Source organism: Mizuhopecten yessoensis, unplaced genomic scaffold (genome assembly GCF_002113885.1).
Source record: "Mizuhopecten yessoensis strain PY_sf001 unplaced genomic scaffold, ASM211388v2 scaffold6307, whole genome shotgun sequence".
NCBI lineage: Eukaryota > Metazoa > Mollusca > Bivalvia > Pectinida > Pectinidae > Mizuhopecten > Mizuhopecten yessoensis.
The window spans coordinates 235,815-258,756 of record NW_018406484.1 but is presented as its reverse complement, the minus strand read 5'-3'; the positions used below and the strand labels follow the sequence as shown (position 1 = coordinate 258,756).

The following is a 22,942-nucleotide window of genomic DNA, read 5'->3' as shown; positions in this document are numbered from 1 at the left end:
AACTTTATCTAACGTATACATTTGATATTATATGACCTTGACGATACGAATTCGGAGGAATAGTAAAATAGTTCTGAGGTTATATATGTACATTATATATCTCCAGAATATATTTATATATTTATATGGTATTAGGAGAAAGGCGCCTTCTCCGCCGTCCTAGTAATCGATCTTTCCGTCTTGCCTGTTGAATGTAAGACCAGGGATGGGCCCTGTCAACTTAGTCCTGGAGGGACGTCGGCGGCACGGTAGTCAGTAAGACCAGGCATAGCCCCTGCCAACACCGTTCTACCGGGACGTCGACACGGAAGTCAGTAAGACCAGGCCTAGACCCTGCCAACACTGTTCTACCAGGACGTCGGCACGGGTGTCAGTAAGACCAGGCCTAGCCCCTGCCAACACTGTTCTACCAGGACGTCGACACGGAAGTCAGTAAGACCAGGCCTAGACCATGCCAACACTGTTCTACAATGTACCCGGACGTCGGCACGGGTGTCAGTAAGACCAGGCCTAGCCCCTGCCAACACTGTTCTACCAGCACGTCGGCACGGGTGTCAATAAGACCAGGCCTAGCCCCTGACAACACTGTTCTACCAGCACGTCGGCACGGGTGTCAATAAGACCAGGCCTAGCCCCTGACAACACTGTTCTACCAGCACGTCGGCACGGGTGTCGGTAATACCAGGCCTAGCCCCTGACAACACTGTTCTACCAGCACGTCGGCACGGGTGTCAGTAAGACCAGGCCTAGCCCCTGACAACACTGTTCTACCAGGACGTCGACACGGAAGTCAGTTAGACCTGGCCTAGACCATGCCTACACTGTTCTACAATGTACCAGGACGTCGGCACGGGTGTCAGTAAGACCAGGCCTAGCCCCTGCCAACACTGTTCTACCAGCACGTCGGCACGGGTGTCAGTAAGACCAGACCTAGCCTCTGACAACACTGTTCTACCAGGATGTCGGCACGGGTGTTAGTAAGACCAGGCCTAGCCCCTGCCAACACCGTTCTACCAGGACGTCGACACGGGTGTCAGTAAGATCAGGACTAGCCCCTGCCAACACTGTTCTACCAGGACGTCGACACGGGTGTCAGTAAGACCAGGCCTAGCCCCTGCCAACACTATTCTACCAGGACGTCGACACGGGTGTCTGTAAAGGGCACTATATAGTGGCTCAGTTATATATCAGTTTGTTTAATTCACACATTTAAAAACTCTGAGACAACAGTTAAATGGATCACAGTTTTTGTCTTTACCGTATATTTCAGCTCTTTATAGTGTAACATGTTTTGAACTAAGGAAATAAAAGGACAAACATCAAAAGGAAGAAGGTTCGACACTCACTCAAATACAAAAGGATAGACAGAATATAAAGACAAAAAGATAAACACCAAATATGGAAAGTCAGGACTATTAACATGGTGACGTAAACTCCATGTATATTTCAATGAGAAGCCTGGCGTCGTTAACCCTAGACAGGGAAGAGGCGGAGCGTGGTTTTATTTGCTCTGACACAGATGCCAAACTGCTAAGCACCTTCATCAAAACACGATGTGTGCACGCCATCATGTCACAAGTTTCTGTGTCGCTGGTTAATTACACAGAAAAGCCACGTTATGAAAAACTGCGATCACAGGAAAGCTTTTAGAGAATTTCCTATCATAGAATGTTATATTGTTTTGTACGTAACGAGTCTTCTCCGTCCGACATGAAATTAGCGTTAAAGATGGAACTTTCCCGACACATTATGTACATAAACACAGCTTGACTGGCAAAACCACTTTGTGGTTTGGAGAGTGCATATCATGTAATTGCATGCCACACGAAAACCTTTGTATAATGTCTGACGCAGTTAACTTATAAGTTTACTTACAATACGGCCTAACATCGATATTGATTTAGTTAGATATTTCATATCGTGCATGTGACAAACAAAAAACAACACGAAAATGGTAAAATAAGAAGGTAATTCCTTATCTTACAAACGTGTGTTTAGACTATTACCTTGATGGTGTTCAGTCACATACCACTATTGAAGCACTGTAGGGTTAAATCGTGTTGTCATACAGTGGTTACTATATTGATTAAAATAATCGTTGTTTTCCAACTGAAGTTTATCCTTGGATTCAGTTAAGTTAATTTGCTTGGATAATCTGAGATACAGTCGCTATATAAATATTCTTTCAACGAATAATTGGAAATTTAAAGTTGCAGACAGTGGATATGAAAATAACATGTAAATTCAAGCGTAAATTTATCATAAGTTAAATAAGAATGATATAGCATATGATTAGTGTGTGATAATGGCAACAAAACTCCTCCTTGCAACAGACCTATATTTGATTGTTGACATAAATGTCACATGACTCTACCGTAGAGTATAGAATCAGACATAAGGATGAATACTGTAAATATAGGTGTAAACCTGATTAATCTGTGATTGTACCACAGTCGACTTCGCTTATGTCCTAGTTCCAAGAAAAATAAATTGTGCATTAAATGGGTTGTTTTGTACATGTTCCCCCTTCCACCTGAATGACTAGTAGTCAGGTCTAATGGCTATTACCTTACAACAACATGTACTTTTCCTCTGCCCTGAAACGAAAAAGATTTTGTTTCTTCACGACGTCAAACAGATATTATAAACCATCAACTACTATATATGTACTTGTGAAAAGCTTTAATAGTCGTTCTTTAAAGCTAGACTTAAAATCTTTTAGCACAAAGCAAACGCCCCCTGTATTATGCTTCTCGAGTGTACGTGTTGCTGACTTGCCATATGATGTATAAGGTGACTATGATCAAATTTTGAAATTACAATCATTTTTTAATCAAAGGTTTGGAAGCTTTAGATGTAAGTTGCTGATTGCTAACTGTTTACAGGTGTTCCCACACACCATTATAACATGTTTCTTAAACTTCGACACATATTAATTTCAACAATGTAAAGTATTGTTGTTATAGCAAAGACTATTGTCATAAGCATACTTTTACATCTTTTACACAGTAAAACGATATATCAAAAATCACAGACCCAGAATTGATCCTTGGGGAACGTGTTAATTAAAGATGTCCAATCGGTAGTGTTGTCTCCCTGCCACACCTGCTGCTTCCTGTTCCCCAGGTAGCTGCTCGTCAGACTAACAGCCTCGTCTGACACATCATATTGGGAGAGCTTCCTGAGGAACAAGCTATGTGGAAGACACTCCTAGACCTGGGAGAGATCCATTAGCACGTCCCAATTATCAGTGTGGGTATCCAAGGTCTGTCGAAAGCCCTCAACATACACAGCAAGATTGTCTGGCTCTGTCTGGCTCTGTCCTGGTCAATATTCTTCTTAACAATGATAAAATGTTTGTTTTAAAATGTTTACAACTGATCACGCAGGTGAATGATATTTTTTTGCTTGTTATAAATGGTTAATAAGCCATCTGGCTATATTCACAGTAAAGGAATCGAAAACAAATACACCTGCTTCATTCCATTCTGCTAATGTCATTAAATGATAGCTATTGTGAAATTAAAGTAATTATTCCTCGTGATTTCAACTTACAATGACCTTGGTAAACATTCGAAACATTTGCAGAAACGTTCGCAGAAAGCTACAAACTAATTTTAAACAAATACGTCCAAAGACTTAGTGAATATGAAGTGTCTACAACACTTACTGTAAAATTGTAATATATTCTGAAACAAACAATAATACCAACTGTAATTTTTGTATAATGTATTCTTTGATACACTGATACGCACTGTCATATTGCATTATATACAGTGATTGAACATATGTTTGTAACATTCATGCAGGTATGAACGCAAAGCGTTACGCCAATGCTGCGTGATGTCCGAAAAGGTGTCATGCTAAAAATGTATATTGTAAAATCATAGCTATGGTTTATTATAAATATATATTCTTAATATTTGTGGCATGAAATCTTCTGTGTCGTCATGTAAACGACAGTTTGGAAACAGCCTAACGCCATCTTATTGTTTGATCCTTATGATGTTCTCACTATATACGAAATATATTGTGTTGTATGATAATACCTGTAAGGTAATTGAGCAAAGGATTTTCGACCTGTCATTTTATTTCACTAGTTCCATGTACCCGACGTGTACTTATGCTGCCTGGCATACCTGTAATCAATGTCACGTGATCAGTTACTAGAATACAGGTGAACTGCCCAACCTTGCCGAACACAAACAGTGTGTCAGAATGATGGATCTAGCACAATCGAAACAGTAATGAAATCTAATATTGATATTGCTGGCCATACGCTGTTCACACCATGTTCGATTTAAGTGTCACGTTATAACAGGTTCTATCAATGGTTGACATTTTGTAAATAAAGGTAGTGCTGACTCGTTACACTATACGTCCTACGTACAGCGCTGTGCCATTCGTAAAGGCTGCTGGTTGAAAACAAAGCTTAAACAACTTATCTCTAATTCCATTGGCCTCATTATAGAATTGTCCTTTTAGCCCACACGATATATAACACATTTGATCTGGCTTATGTTGTTACATTTGTAACATTCTTGTTTATCTATTCTAGTTTTTAATGATACTCTTTATCTGAATACTACGCCTTCGTGTAATCGTCCTATCTCTACTGAGTATTAAAGAGTGCTGGACCCATTCATAATGCTCTGGTATCATCGCCCTACTATCAACTATCCATACTGAATAACATAAAACATTATTAGACTTTCCATACATAGTATAATGGAATACTACGCCCTAATATTATCGTCTAGAATCATAAAATCTCATTCATACTGAGTATTAAAGGATACTACGCTCCTGTAACATCCACTAATCAACAATGAGTATAATAGTATACTACCCTGTGGTATTATCCACCTATCCATAATGTTTATATTACATATCATTATCCAGTTTATTTTAACAATGTAGTATTAAACAACACTACTGCCTGGTGTTATGGTCCCATGTCATATACCATTGTCATATTATTGTCCAGTCCATACTAATTATCATAGAACATCATTATCTGTGGAGGATAATATAGAATACCACGCCCTGGTATTGCTGCCGAGGTATTATCATTATATCCATACTAAGCTTTATAGAATTCCGTCTCTGAGTCGAACCTGTTGTGAAGTGTTAAAACGGCCGTGAGAAGGTGACAATACGATTTGTATGACAATTAATTAGTGGCCGACAAACACCAGGACGATAACGAGTAATGGAAATAAGGGATATTCAATACCCGGAATGGAAACACGGTCCCCTCACTACGTCAAACAGTCATTGTGGCAAGTTCCCATCGTCCATCGATTTATTTTTTATTGTTTCCTGTTATAGTCTCTGATAAAAAAAAAACACGCCTGTCATTGTAAAATCCTTCGCAAATTATCGCTGAAAGATGAGGTGGAGGCGTGACACTCCGGCGTCCGCCATTGATTAGAAGGGTGCGCAGTCATACAAATGGTATCCGATAGCAGTATATTGGGGGTGTTCAGTGTGAGCATCATGGACACACCTGAGTGTCGTTCCTAAGGCTTACTTAATACACTGTTACTTAAGCATTGAACTGTTACCAGATGCAGTATACAGTCGATATGAATGCAATTTGGGTGACAGATAAATAGAATGTCGCCCGTTGGGCGCCTGTATACTGCATCTGGTAACAGTTCAATGCTTATATATAAATTTATATGTATATAGTTTGTTTTGTATAGTAACTGAAGCTAAAATACGTTTGAATTTCCCGCTTATCATATCAGTGACGTCAGTAAGTTCAAATCCCAGAACAGCCGACATTTCCAGAAGAAATAATATAGTCCCTCGTGTCATTGAAAATCACACGCACATAAAATGGTTTAAACACAAACTTAACTTTATTATTTATTTCAAATGAGTGTGTATATGTTGCAAAAATTGTTAATGACTACATAACTTCTGCTTGTTTAAAATTAAAGCTGTTTTTCGCGCATTGATAGATTACATGTATTTTGAAGTGATGCGGCGCTGAACGGACTTGATTGGTTTCCTCGGAAACGCTTGTTTCCTTCGACTGGAATATTACGTTATTTTCAGAAGCATATATACTTGGAAACGTTTAATTAAAGTGGTCCTTTCAGTAGGTGATAACGATTCCAAGGACATTTCGTTTGAAATAGATTCCAAGTCTAATCGGTCAGATTAGCATCGCTAGCAGACGACGTGCACAGGGGCTCGGTTTCGTGATTTTGAGTAATGGATGACATCACTGAAAACCACAACACTTAACAAGGTATTCATACACGTTTTAAAACCTTGTCGATACCCTCGACTTTTACAAGGTTTTAGAAATGTTGAATTTTAGTGTTGTGGTTATTCACTGATGTTATGCATAACTCAAAATCTCGAAACCGATCCCCTGTGTGTTGACGTCGACAAACTTGGTAATTTTGTATCTAGAATGGCGCTTACAATAAATTTTTATAATAAATTTATATTGTCATAATTTGTCAAGTTGCTTTATTTTTTTGTGATGACCTATATTGCTCAATGCTAACGAACCCAGAATGTTTTCCGACTATAGGCCTATTGATACCGAAAATATCGGGCGGCCATGTTTGTTTTTCTTGTACCAGCTGTATTCCTACACTGGCCGTATCACTGTAAATTGTAGTATACAGTCTCATATACTGCAATTTGGTTTACTAACGACATATAGGCAAATGCAACACAGAATGTAAATATACGTAGATAAGCGTGTTCAGTAAGGTGTCATTATTTAAATGTGATTTTGGTCAGAGGAAGAGTATCTACCGTCAAAATATAGTCGGCAAATGACATCGTCTCTTGGAAACAAACAATTCTAAAACATACATTTTGTGAAGTTTGTTATAGGTATGCCTGAGAGATACCTGCTCTTCTCATATGTGTTCTTTCTTTATGTTCACGTTATCTAGGACATCTTTTATGTAATCATTCGAAATTTCACAGTCGAACTTTACCATATTTTCGGGAAAGAGGTGATATTATAATCTTAGTCAATGCTTAAAATGGGAAGTTAGTCTAATCTGTAAAATAATCTTTGTTTAAGCTGTACAATATTATTATTCTTTGTTTTAAAATAACATCAGCTTTCGTTATAAAATCATCTTAGTATTATTTATCAGCTACTTTTTAGTTTATGTGTTAAATCACACGACTTACTATACAATTTATAATGGTAGTTAAGTCCGAGGACAATCACGAACAACTCATTCGTATATTAGTATGACCGCTGGGACACCATCATGTACCGTGTACAAGTATGGGCACTGACAAAACGCAACAACAGGACATTCCTTAGACCACCCAGAGAGGAAAGTCATCCAATATGGCCTCACGTTGACGTCATTTCCTGTACACATCTCTAACAACATCTTGGGAATTCCGACGGAAAATAATCATGACCAATGCTGAAACAGCGATACTAGGAAGAACAGAAATCAATGTTTCTGTTTTGGAGTTTTAGATTACTTTTATGTGTCTGATTTCTGTGTATGACCGTCAGACGCCATGCTAATAACAGTTGTACTTGACGAGAGGGAACAGGTATCTATCACCTAATCTTATAGCTATATTAAACATTACAAATAGATATGGAGGTATTATTCAATAAACGTATCACGGTTAGTTTAATCAATGGAATACTTTTTTAAATAAACAACAGCGGTCATTTTTTGTTTTACAATATTTCAACCATTCTAGCCACATTGACCAGTTATTGTATGTCATGGTTGTAAGAATTCAAGCAAAATCATTGATGTGTGTCTAAATGTGTTCCGATGACTACCAAGCGGGAAGACGACTTCTGGTTGCGAGAACGTCAAGCACACCTACCGAGTCAAACAAAGGCAATGACTATGTTCATTAGGTTTTAGGTATAGTTTTATCAACAGATAAATATTGTGTACGTTACGGGTAGTTTTATTAGACGATTTACAAACTCGTTCGTTTTGTTCTAGTATTGTGGTCAAATCTAAATTTCTAGATGCAATATATGTTGCGATTTTTTTTATTGATTTCGTGGTTTCAATTGCAGTGTTTGCGTCCCATTCTTATAGTAAAGTGTTTTGTCTTTGCTTTCTTTGTGTTCACGTTGTAATATATATTATCCTTGTGTTCACGCTGTAATATATATTATTCTTGTGTTCACGCTGTGATGTATATCATTCTCGTGTTCACGCTGTTATATATATTATTCTTGTGTTCGCGCTGTGATATATATCATTCTTGTGTTCACGCTGTGATGTATATCATTCTCGTGTTCACGCCGTGATATATATTATCCTTGTGCTCACGCTGTAATATATATTATTCTTTTGTTCACTCTGTGATATATATCATTCTCGTGTTCCCGCTGTGATATATATTATTCTCGAGTTCACGCTGTGATATATATTGTCCATGTCTGTTGACAATGTTGTTCGTTTTATCGTTATTTATTGAGGCTTTGGTACGTTTTGCATGTATGGTAACCGTAGCAATGGTGTATTTTGTCCTTGTTTGTTGACGCTATGATATATCTTGTCCTTGTTTGTTGACTCTATGGTATACCTTGTCCTTGTTTGTTGACGCTAAGGTATATATATCTTGTTCTTGTTTGTTGACGCTATTGTATATCTTGTCCTTGTTTGTTGACTCTATGGTATACCTTGTCCTTGTTTGTTGACGCTGTGGTATATCTTGTTCTTGTTTGTTGACGCTGTGGGATATGTTTTTCTGGTTTGTTTTGTTGACGCTGTGGTATATGTTTTTCTCATCCTTGTGTTCACGCTGTGATATATCCTATTCTTGTGTTCACGCTGTGATGTATATCATTCTCGTGTTCACGGTGTGATATATATTATCCTTGTGGTCACGCTGTGATATATATCATCATTGTGTTCACGCTGTAATATATAATATTCTTGTGTTCACTCTGTGATATATATTATCCTTGTGCTCACGCTGTAATATATATTATTCTTGTATTCACGCTGTGATATATCACATTCTCGTGTTCACGCTGTGTTATATATTATCCTTGTTTTCACGCCGTGATATATATTATCCTTGTGGTCACGCTGTGATATATATCATTCTCGAGTTCACGCTGTAATATATATTATCCTTGTATTCAGGCAGTATTATATATTATCCTTGTGTTCACTCAGTAATATATATCATCCTTTTGTTCACGCTATAATATATATTATTCTTGTGTTCAAGCTGTGATATATATCATTCTCGGGTTCACGCTGTGATATATATTGTCCATGTCTGTTGACAATGTTGTTCGTTTTATCGTTATTTATTGAGGCTTTGGTACGTTTTTGCATGTATGGTAACCGTAGCAATGGTGTATTTTGTCCTTGTTTGTTGACGCTAAGGTATATATATCTTGTTCTTGTTTGTTGACGCTGTGGGATATGTTTTTCTGGTTTGTTTTGTTGACGCTGTGGTATATCTTGTTCTTGTTTGTTGACGCTGTGGGATATGTTTTTCTGGTTTGTTTTGTTGACGCTGTGGTATATCTTGTTCTTGTTTGTTGACGCTGTGGGATATGTTTTTCTGGTTTGTTTTGTTGACGCTGTGGTATATGTTTTTCTCATCCTTGTGTTCACGCTGTTATATATATTATTCTTGTGTTCACGTTGTGATATATATCATTCTCGTGTTCCCGCTGTGATATATATTATTCTTGTGTTCAAGCTGTGATATATATCATTCTCGTGTTGACGCTGTGATATATATCATTCTTGTTTTCACGCTGTAATATATATCATTCTCGTGTTCGCGCTGTGATATATATCATTCTCGAGTTCACGCTGTGATATATATCATTCTTGTTTTCACGCTGTAATATATATTACTCTTGTGTTCACGCTGTGATATCTATCATTCTCGGGTTCACGCTGTGATATATATTGTCCATGTCTGTTGACAATGTTGTTCGTTTTATCGTTATTATCATCCTTGTTTTCACGCTGTAATATATATCATTCTCGTGTTCACGGTGTGATATATATCATTCTCGTGTTAACGCTGTGATATATATCATCCTTTTGTTCACGCTTTGATATATATTGTCCATGTCTGTTGACAATGTTGTTCGTTTTATCGTTATTTATTGAGGCTTTGGTACGTTTTTGCATGTATGGTAACCGTAGCAATGGTGTATTTTGTCCTTGTTTGTTGACGCTAAGGTATATATATCTTGTTCTTGTTTGTTGACGCTATTGTATATCTTGTCCTTGTTTGTTGACTCTATGGTATACCTTGTCCTTGTTTGTTGACGCTAAGGTATACTTGTGTTCACGCTGTGATATTTATTATCCTTGTGTTCACGCTTTGATATATATTGTCCATGTCTGTTGACAATGTTGTTCGTTTTATCGTTATTTATTGAGGCTTTGGTACGTTTTGCATGTATGGTAACCGTAGCAATGGTGTATTTTGTCCTTGTTTGTTGACGCTAAGGTATATATATCTTGTTCTTGTTTGTTGACGCTGTGGGATATGTTTTTCTGGTTTGTTTTGTTGACGCTGTGGTATATCTTGTTCTTGTTTGTTGACTATTCTTGTGTTCACGCTGTGTTATATATCATTCTCGTGTTCACGGTGTGATATATATCATCCTTGTTTTCACGCTGTAATATATATCATCCTTGTTTTCACGCTGTGATATATATCATCCCTGTTTTTACGCTGTGATATATATTATCCTTGTTTTCACGCTGTGATATATATCATCCTTTTGTTCACGCTGTAATATATATTATCCTTGTGTTCACGCTGTGATATATATTGTCCATGTCTGTTGACAATGTTGTTCGTTTTATCGTTATTTATTGAGGCTTTGGTACGTTTTGCATGTATGGTAACCGTAGCAATGGTGTATTTTGTCCTTGTTTGTTGACGCTAAGGTATAGATATCTTGTTCTTGTTTGTTGACGCTATTGTATATCTTGTCCTTGTTTGTTGACGCTATGGTATATCTTGTCCTTGTTTGTTGACGCTGTGGTATATCTTGTTCTTGTTTGTTGACGCTGTGGTATATGTTTTTCTGGTTTGTTTTGTTGACGCTATGGTATATCTTGTCCTTGTTTGTTGAAGTTGTAGTGTTATCTTTTTTTCTTTTGCTATTTGACGCTGTGGTATATCTTGTCCTTGTTTGTTGACGCTCTGGTATATCTTGTCCTTGTTTGTTGACGCTATGATATATCTTGTCCTTGTTTGTTGACGCTATGGTATATCTTGTCCTTGTTTGTTGAAGTTGTAGTGTTATCTTTTTTCTTTTGCTATTTGAGCCTGTGGTATATGTTTTTCTGGTTTGTTTTGTTGACGCTGTGGTATACCTTTTGCCTGTTTGTCGAAGATGCGGTATTTATTGTCCTTGTTTGTTGACGCCGTGATATATTTTGTCCTTGTTTTTTGACGCCCATGTATTTATTTGTTATTAATTTTCAACCTGTTTACGTATCTCCTATCATTTCTCAGTTTCAGATGCAAGGCCGAGGGGATCTACTGGTGTCTCTGTGTTATCAACCCGCAGCCAACCGTCTCACTGTGGTAGTGCTGAAGGCCAGAAACCTCCCTAAGATGGACATCACTGGCCTGTCAGGTGAGAATTGTAGGTCTCAATTTCACTATATCTTTTTTTCTTAAATGTTTTAACCGTCTTTTACACTTTTACACATTTTTGACTTCATATAGAACGCTATCCAAGTTATGAGTTAAAAAGAACTCGGGGTTTATAAAAGGTCAAGACTCGTGAAACTGCTTTAAACTTTTGGCTTTTTTTGTAAAAACTCTTTTTATTATTATCCAACATTTTAGAATCTATAAGCACAGTACAGTAAGATTAAACATAAGCACAAAGACACGAAAATTCTCTTTAAACAATACTTCACTCGAGAAAGTCTGGTTTGAACGCATGCATGTTGTTGCATTGCCGTTAGTCACCTGATAAAATCAATATTACATTCTCGTATAACTTCAACATTCCCATGATAATTGAAATACAGAAACCATAAACCTTTGGCTGTGGGTTGTACATTCAATATTTACAACCACTTGAAATGCGTTGTATAAATTCTTCCGAACCTTCGTCACAGTAGCAACGTCAATTTGCTGTCATATATAATGCCCTGAATTCAGGATGATTCATCCTTTGAATTGGAAAATTCAACCTTTCTGGATACGCGCCTGAAACTCAAAGTCACAGTCGACTTAACGATTCTAATACTTGTAGGTTTTCGTTCAAACTCATATAGTATTTTTGGCAGGTCCCACCGGTTGCCAACACCCCTAAAGTCTGAAGTTCTCCTCATCTTCGAAAGTCAACTGCTTGACATTTAATCAAATTTAAGGGTTGATAGCTCAGAATGCTTTGTCATTTCCACCTGTATCTAAATTCTGATCGGACTCAAAATGTCTTATTTACTTGCTTTATGGATTAGAAATGAAAAACATTATTAAAATATACAAAAAACTGAGACAATTAATTCTTAATCAAAAGATATATTTACATATTTTGAATTTAGAACCGAAACCATTATGTTCTATCACATAACGAGTTTTATTAATTAATATGCAATGGAACACTGGTATATTATTTGATGCACACAAGTTGATAAGACCAAAAGGTTCAATGTAGGAACTTTGATATTACTATATAAATCATAATAAGTCAATTCGTTATTCAAACTCACTAAAAAGTTATAAAGAAGAGGAAAAGACAAATGAGATCAACAGACTGATAGTCTGAGTCCGGGGGTTTCCAGCATACATGGTTTATGAATGTGTCCATTCATATTTTTAATGTACATGTAGATTTTATTCTAACAACGGTTAATAATAACAGCTTTTCACTTTTGACTTAATATTATTTTTCTTATACTTACTAGGGGGAAAGAACCGAATCATTGAGTCAAATATTTCCACCACCTTTGTTGTCCTGTAAAGTCTGGTCCAATATGAATATTCACAGCACTTTACTATGTCCTAATAATAGATCTTATAGTACCCCATGCTCAATACTTCATGATAGGTCATAATAAGTTATCAGAGTAATTCATGCTCATGATTAATTAACAATACGAGTCATGATAATTGATCATACAGTAACTATTTTTTAACTAAAAAACTTACTGATATCAGGTCCTAATAAGAATCACAGCATCAATACTCATAAAAATTATTCGTGATATTGATCTCCAAATAAGTTATCATAGAGTCATTGATGCTCGTGATATGAGTTCCTAGTGTGTGATTTCCAGTTAAATCACGTGATGTGTAGGACTACTCAGGTATCGATCTTCGCCAGTAGCCAAAACAAACACCCTGTTGAACGAGTGCCCACAACATAATTACATAACGGACACATTACCGGATTCTGGACTCTTGGTGTTTCAGGAAGCTGGATAAAATTCTATTAAACATGTCATTGTTGATTTTATACAGAATAACTGCAAACCATTATGGTCTTTAATACTATGACGCATTGATTTTTGTTCTGAAAATGTGTGCCGATTTAACACGCATCGTTATATATACACGTTTATATTTACCAAACCATCAAGCACCAGCCTATTTGAGTTCCTTGCATGTCAAACATTGTTGTTAGCTATTTACTCAACTTACGATTAAATATTGTCCTATATGAATACAAATATGGGAGTAACCAATCAGGGTCTACTCCTGAGATTAACGAGTCAGAATATACATCTGGAATAACCAATCAAAGGTCTACTCCTGAGATTAACCAATCAGAATATACATCTGGGATAACCAATCAGGGTCTACTCCTGAGATTAACAAGTCAGAATATACATCTTGGATAACCAATCAGGGTCTACTCCTGAGATTAACCAATCAGAATATACATCTGGTATAACCAATCAAGGTCTACCCCTGAGATTAACGAGTCAGAATATACATCTGGGATAACCAATCAGGGTCTACTCCTGAGATTAACCAATCAGAATATACATCTGGGATAACCAATCATGGTCTACTCATACTATTTATCAACCAGACCATACAATTTTTAGTTATTAGTCCTAATCCTGGGATTAACTAATCATAGTCTCAAGCTGAAAGTAACAAACCAGGATCAACTCCTGAGATATAACAATTAGAACTTCAATACCTTCGAGTAACTAAACAATACGTATCCCTGGCATTATTCGATCAGGATATATAAATAAGATTCACCAATTGGAAATATACACATCCAATCCACCAATCAAATTCAATCTTAGATATCAACATATCCGGTAACATGAACAATTTATAACAAAAGTGGTCTGCAAAAGTACCGTTTTCATTAATAAACAGTATCTGTTCAAACTCCGATGTTTTTGAGCAATAAGTTCGGAAACCTCGGTGACATACACATACACATGTCTGAACAATAAGCTCGGAAACCTCCGTTACATACACATACACATGTCTGAACAATAAGCTCGGAAACCTCCGTGACATACTCATAAACATGACTGAACAATAATTTGGGAAACCTGGTGACATACACATACACATGTCTGAACAATAAGTTAGGAAACCTCCGTAACATACACATACACATGTCTGAACAATAAGCTCGGAAACCTCCGTGACATACACATACACATGACTGAACAATAAGCTCGGAAACCTCGGTGACATACACATACACATGTCTGAACAATAAGTTCGGAAACCACGGTGACATACACATACACATGTCTGAACAATAAGCTCGGAAACCTCCGTGACATACACATACACATGACTGAACAATAAGCTCGGAAACCTCGGTGACATACACATACACATGTCTGAACAATAAGTTCGGAAACCACGGTGACATACACATACACATGTCTGAACAATAAGCTCGGAAACCTCCGTGACATACACATACACATGACTGAACAATAAGCTCGGAAACCTCGGTGACATACACATACACATGTCTGAACAATAAGTTCGGAAACCACGGTGACATACACATACACATGTCTGAACAATAAGCTCGGAAACCTCCGTGACATACACATACACATGACTGAACAATAAGCTCGGAAACCTCGGTGACATACACATACACATGTCTGAACAATAAGTTCGGAAACCACGGTGACATACACATACACATGTCTGAACAATAAGCTCGGAAACCTCCGTGACATACACATACACATGACTGAACAATAAGCTCGGAAACCTCGGTGACATACACATACACATGTCTGAACAATAAGTTCGGAAACCACGGTGACATACACATACACATGTCTGAACAATAAGCTCGGAAACCTCCGTGACATACACATACACATGACTGAACAATAAGCTCGGAAACCTCGGTGACATACACATACACATGTCTGAACAATAAGTTCGGAAACCACGGTGACATACACATACACATGTCTGAACAATAAGCTCGGAAACCTCCGTGACATACACATACACATGACTGAACAATAAGCTCGGAAACCTCGGTGACATACACATACACATGTCTGAACAATAAGTTCGGAAACCACGGTGACATACACATACACATGTCTGAACAATAAGCTCGGAAACCTCCGTGACATACACATACACATGACTGAACAATAAGCTCGGAAACCTCGGTGACATACACATACACATGTCTGAACAATAAGTTCGGAAACCACGGTGACATACACATACACATGTCTGAACAATAAGCTCGGAAACCTCCGTGACATACACATACACATGACTGAACAATAAGCTCGGAAACCTCGGTGACATACACATACACATGTCTGAACAATAAGTTCGGAAACCACGGTGACATACACATACACATGTCTGAACAATAAGCTCGGAAACCTCCGTGACATACACATACACATGACTGAACAATAAGCTCGGAAACCTCGGTGACATACACATACACATGTCTGAACAATAAGTTCGGAAACCACGGTGACATACACATACACATGTCTGAACAATAAGCTCGGAAACCTCCGTGACATACACATACACATGACTGAACAATAAGCTCGGAAACCTCGGTGACATACACATACACATGTCTGAACAATAAGTTCGGAAACCACGGTGACATACACATACACATGTCTGAACAATAAGCTCGGAAACCTCCGTGACATACACATACACATGACTGAACAATAAGCTCGGAAACCTCGGTGACATACACATACACATGTCTGAACAATAAGTTCGGAAACCACGGTGACATACACATACACATGTCTGAACAATAAGCTCGGAAACCTCCGTGACATACACATACACATGACTGAACAATAAGCTCGGAAACCTCGGTGACATACACATACACATGTCTGAACAATAAGTTCGGAAACCACGGTGACATACACATACACATGTCTGAACAATAAGCTCGGAAACCTCCGTGACATACACATACACATGACTGAATAATAAGCTCGAAAACATCGGTGACATACACATACACATGTCTGAACAATAGGTTCGAAAATCACGGTGACATACTCATAAACATGTCTGAACAATAAGCTCGGAAACCTCCGTTACATACACATACACATGTCTGAACAATAAGCTCGGAAACCTCCGTGACATACACATACACATGTCTGAACAATAAGCTTGGAAGCCACCGTGACAACCGTAGAGGTAATGTAGCGTTAAGCTCGGATCCTCCGTTACGAAGCACAAAGATGTCGCGACATACAAAGAGGTGATGGGGCAATGATCTCTGAGTACTCTGTGACAGATTTCTACCCATGCAAGTTAAGATAACAGATTCAAGCTGTGCGTTTGTATGTGTTTACATCTGAACAAACCAACGCCGTATGACACGCGCTTAAATGCCTATAAGACATCTCCATGGATTATGGAAATCTAAATACGTTCTGCTACAAAGGGAGATATAAATATATGGGTCCCTCCAGGCTTATGTTTACTGTCGCTCGGCGAGACTATATGGCATTTCACTAGTCTAATTGTCTCCCTACGTCAAACGATCCAAATATGGTTAGAATCATTCACTTTTTGTGTTTATTTTAAGAAGTTATATTAACATCGCTTGGTCGTATAAACCTTGTCCGTTTATAGTTGATATGATATAAAAATCTTCTTACAAGCAACAAATATAAATATTTCTTTAAGTAAAACGGGAAACGTTGTGTGTCATTCTTACCTCGATTCAGTTTCTCTTAAATCCATAAAGTCAAATTTTAAATATAAATGTGGTTTTTTTTTGTAATTAACCGAAGGCAAACAAAACTGCCTATAAACCTATCCAGCGGCGAATTCATCACCATACACTATAATTGTATCTCATTATATCTTATACAAACTTGACAGCAGATCCAACAAGGAGGTTCGGTGTTATAGAGGATTCGGCAGTACACATCATTATCATACAAACTTGAGAGCAGATTAAACATTTAAGCACATGGTCAAATGGTTACTATTGAGGAAATTAATATTAAGAAATGATAATGCATTTAAACGTTCTGCGGTATCCTTTTGTTCATTTAATTGTCCTCCAAAGAAATGATGGATTTAGCAGAAAAGGACGGTTTATGCATCAGTATATTACTTTATATGCCACAGTCATGCCCGGTTACACCAGGGCCAGCACCTAAATTATTTTGTTTGTCGTTGTTTTGAACTTATGTTGCATATCTCAGCCTGTAACTGCGTTCTTTTCCAATCTTTTATCATTTTTGCAATAAATGATAAAACCATTTTTTAATGTATTATAAATATGTATCTGTAATTATTGTCGTGTATATCCTATTGATTTCATATATTACAGATCCCTACGTGAAGATTTACCTTCTCTACAACGGCCAGAGAATTGCTAAAAAGAAGACGCATGTGAAAAAGCGGACACTGAATCCCGTGTTTAACGAGTCGTTCCTGTTCGACGTTCCGTACAATGAGGGTCTTCAGAATATCAGCCTGGAGTTCCTTTTGCTCGACTGGGACCGAGTTACCAAGAACGAGGTGATTGGACGCCTGGAAATCGGGGCGAGGACTAGCAGTCAACAGCTGCATCACTGGAGCGAGGTCATCAACTGCCCGCGGAAGCAGATCGCCGAATGGCACAAGTTAAAGGAATGAGATAAACTGAAGTGAAATGGCAATGAGACTAGGTTTTACACTATGAACTGTTTATAGACTAGCATGCATGTATTTAAATCAAGAAACAGTTTGATTGATACAAACTTGACTGGTTGTGTAAATCATCAATCAAGGACGCGCGGAACAGTTAAAGATGTGATATATAGTTTAATTTACATGCATGTAGATACAAAAAATGGGGTAAGTGTAAAACCTGATGATGGATTCAATCCAGAATGATGTAGAACTATTACCTAGGAAATAGTACTCCGCATCAATAAGTATAGTTCAAATACAAAACTGTGTGGTATATACAAACAATACACATCAAAAGAAAAGCACGTGACAATATTACAATATACGTGTTTAAAACGGAAAACGGAAACGCCATTTCCTGGTTGACAGTAAATCAAGAATAAGGGTGAATTCGTGGGCTGTTCAAATCCATTCATAATAGACGAAATAGCAGTACAATATCAAGGTCAAATAATATAACTATTGATATATAATTTATGCGTCGTTTCATTGTCTGTTTTATCATTAAACGCCCGTAGCATGTAATAACTAAAACTGAAAAAAATATTATCATGAGGATATTAAAAATACAAAATTAAATATTCGTATGTTTTCCAAATAATATCAATGAATTTGCTCGATGTCCTCCGAGAGAGTTGTTCTTTGGTACCAGTTACTCAAGACAAGAAGATTTCCCCTCCGTTGTATCATAACCCGTCAAAGCAGGTCTCAAGTGGCAAATCTAGAGCTATTTCTGGTTAGAACGGAACTGCAATAGGAGAGCAATTTCGACAATCAACCCCTTTTATAAGGACTTAAACCAAATATGTACCAGTACAGCTTTGTATAGTTTCGTGTTCTCAAGCAGGAGAGTGAAAAACTGACAACGTCCATGATATGGAAAGAGAAAGGTCAACAAAAATACAAGGCGTCCGTTGGGTTGCTCCTGATATTGCCAGAAACCCATGTAGAAACCGCTGATACCAAAACGGAAGTCACCGACTCCAAAACAAGATCAATTCACAGCCGCACGGAAACCACCGACACTCATACGGAAACAAAATCATCAATGTCATTGAAATCGATTAACTGTCCCAGAAAGAGCAGATCAATTAGAACACATTCCATTTGGAAATGTAATAAAGAAACGGAAATTGTATTTCATGGAAGTTCTCTTGTACCTGACGGAAATGATTGAAATTTACAGACGGAGGTTAACGAACCGTAGGTTATATAAAGGTCATGCAATCGGCTACAACCACTTGTCCAATTTCAGACATTTCTTATTCTTGTTTGTAATTGTGAATATGTAGTGACAACGTTTGATATACAAGACTTTTTATTTCATCAACTTTGAGTTTCAGAAAAACAATGTTAGCTGCATTCTAAGCAATCTGCTTTTAATATCTCGTACACATTTTTCAGACAAAATGTTTCGAACTTTCTTATTAGGGCAAAGTATATATCGGTAATAAATATATTGTTTCTCTATAACATTAAGGGGACAGACACATTGTGTAGTGTTTGTGTCAAGGCAATAGAATGATAAGACCTTGGTAGCAGTGGGGAATGTATTACGCCGTCAGTAACACTTCTTTATCTTATATTAGCAATGTACATGCATGTACGACACATGTGGACAGGATAATGCTGGTAGTACAAATACGTAAGAACCTAATGTGTTCGATCGTGTTTAAGTATCCACTGATGTTTACACTGGTGACGTCATGTGGATTGCAGTGATAAGACTATTGTTGTATGTTACTTTTTTTCAGGTAAGTCATCGCACTCGATAGTAAAGTAAAGGGAAACTAAATAATGTTTAATTATTGGAAAGCGATAAGTGCTACAACATAATAAATGAGTATTTTGCATCGCTAAATTATGTCAAGAACTCTAACGTTATGTTATATTCATCATGATGTTTCGTTCTTTTGCTGGAATTATAAGAACACATATGGTTAGTAATAATGACAATGGGAAGGTATGCCGTGGTTATTACCGTAACCAGAGAAATGATAATTATTCATAAAGGAATATTTTGCTATGATATATTTTTCAAAGGATATTGTTGTATACATGTGATGAACCGGTTTTCTGTTTGTCTATCAGTGACAACCTTACAGTGGTGACCTAGTGGGAAATGATATCGGAAAAATGATGTCCAATTTAGTGTAAAAACTGAAATAAACAGTTGCACAATATCAAAATTATTTTATTATTTTTGCCCATTTGACTTATTTTTGACGTCTGCATGATTACATAGAGGCTTAGCTTTCACAGAAAACCATTAAAGTTAATCATCATAATTTTTTTATGCTATGAACCTTTTTACTACTTCTCTTTTGACATTTTACCATTAAACTTCGGTCTCTTATTACATGTAGATATATTTTGAACAAGATCACTTGTCTGGATGTTAACGCTTTGTGAACTGGATATGATATGAACAGTAACCAGCCTCTCGACCATTGTTATAAAACAAAATATCATATATTTGTACCGTGAGATCGCATAGTTTCCAGTCGTCCTCGAAACGCCTTACGAAGAGTTTCTGTCGTATTACAAAAATCAGACCATGTTTTCTCTTACCCTGGACAGGTGTATCCGCACTTTTACCGGTGCGAGATTAATAGATAGGGGGATCTCAACCCGAGGGGGAATATTCGTATGTTGAGACGGGGGGATTCCCCTATTCATAACAATTATATGACGTCACTTCAACAATACAATGACGTCACCTCAACAATCCATCAACGTCACGTCAACCCTGAATGTAGCCTGTGACGTTAACATTACATTTTGCATATGATATACAATAGGTGAACAGAGAAAAAGAACAATTCACCTCATTGTGGGTGAGATAAGGGAATCTTCCCCCTAGGGTTGAGTTTCCGAGATTCCCCTATCTCACCCCAAGACGGTGAGAGATTCTATTAATCTGAGACGCACGATAACAAGTGTCCCAGTGTTGTAAGAAGCAAGTTCATAAGGGTTCAATAAGCCGGACATTTTGTAAGTAATAAAAATGATGATCTTTATTCGTTAATGTATGATTTTGAATCATTAAGGTTGAATAATGTACCACTACAAAGGTTTAGTGAATGTAAATCTAAGATCAATAATTTTGATTTTTATAAATTAAACAATTTGTATATAGCAAATGGAAGACTAGGTGATGATAAAAATGTTGGTAAGGTTACTTGCAATGATTCAATTGTCACTGATGAAGTGTTATTATCTTCAGATCTGTTCACACTATTTAAAAATGTCAAACCCATTAATGTCCATTGTAGTATTGAACTCGTCTTACATGGAATTAATAATGAAAATAACAGCCACGGTAACCCCAGCTCTAATAGCATGTCTTACATGTGTATGTCAAATGGAACTGTGAGAAAATTAATATATTTGTAGACGTAATAAAAACCGATAATGAAGATGGTGTAAACAAAATTAGTGATACATTTAAACAACTCCATGTTAAACCCGTGGACCAAATTAATAAAACCGAACTTAACGACATTGTGAGTCGAATAGGTAACCTCTTCACAAGGTCAGCTAATAAGGCGTTCGGTAAAAGATATCCAGACATGCGCAAGAGTAATAAATGTACAACTAATAAACCATGGTATACTGGGAATTGTAGAAAACTGATAATTGAGTTTCACTTGGCAAAGAGTAAGTATAAATTAGTGAAAAATCAAATAAACAAAAAAGCCCTGAGAAATAAGAGTAAATAGTACAGAAAAGAAATGAATAGGTTTTTTAAGGAATATCAGCATAAAATGGAAAGGGATATCAGGGAATCTGCAAATAGTAATCCCAAAACATTATGGAATTTATTAAATAAATTAACTGGTAAAGCTAAATCTAATAAAGCTGACATACCAACAAATGAACTTTTTGAGTATTTCAAAAAGCTGAACAATTCAAATGATGACCGGGATGATGATAACATATATATTCCCGAACAAGAAAATAATACTTTTTACCAAATACTATACGAAGATAATTCAGAGGAAGAGATTAAACATGCGGTAAATAATTTAAAACATAATAAAGCATGCGGAAATGATGACATTTTAAATGAGCATATCAAGAGTACATTAACTAACTTTATGCCGTTATCTACAATGTTATTTAACAGTATACTAAATACTGGATTAGTCCCAGACTCTTGGACAGTTGGAATAATTAAGCCTACTTATAAAAATAAAGGAGAAACTTGCGACCCGGACAACTATAGAGCTATAACTCTAGTGTCTTGCTTGGGGAAAGTGTTTACTATTATTATCAATGATAATTTAACTAAATTAGCTGATGAAAATAACATAATTTCTCCCTCTCATGCAGGGTTTAGAAAAGGTTACTCGACGACTGAAAATATTTTTATATTACACTCATTAATAAACACATATTTTGCTCAAGGGAAAAGTGGCTTTACTGTATATTTATTGATTTTCGAAAAGCGTTCGACACAGTTTGGCAAGCGGGATTATGGCAAAAGATGTTAAAAAGTAACATAAATGGAAAAGTTTTTAAGGTTATCCAAAACTTATATTTTAACCAAGTCATGTGTTAAAAACGGAAATGAAATTTCGGAATTTTTCGTTTGCAATGTCGGATTAAAACAGGGNTTAAATTGAATGAAGAAAATATCGAAGTCCAAAATTCTTATTCATATCTGGGCATATTATTTAATAGCAATGGTACATTTAGTAAAGCAAAAACAGAAATAACTGAACAAGCTAAAAAGGCACTATATGCATTGTACAAGAAAATAAGAAATATTCCATTGTCTGTTGATTTGCATCTTAAGTTA

The 22,942-nt window shown here is 36.8% G+C and overlaps 1 protein-coding gene across 2 annotated transcripts in view; it reads left to right on the top strand.

The window, feature by feature from the left end:
• Positions 1-19,953, top strand: part of LOC110451945 (synaptotagmin-11-like) — a 51,527-nt gene extending 31,574 nt beyond the window's left edge. The window contains exons 3-4 of one of the 2 annotated variants that reach the window (XM_021500178.1): positions 11,488-11,620; positions 17,795-19,953. In XM_021500178.1, the coding sequence (XP_021355853.1) occupies positions 11,488-11,620; positions 17,795-18,102 (441 nt within the window). In that variant the 3' untranslated portion in view covers positions 18,103-19,953. The remainder of the gene's footprint in view (positions 1-11,487; positions 11,621-17,794) is intronic. The other variant, XM_021500180.1, reaches the window with a different exon arrangement.
• Positions 19,954-22,942: the final 2,989 nt, after the last annotated feature.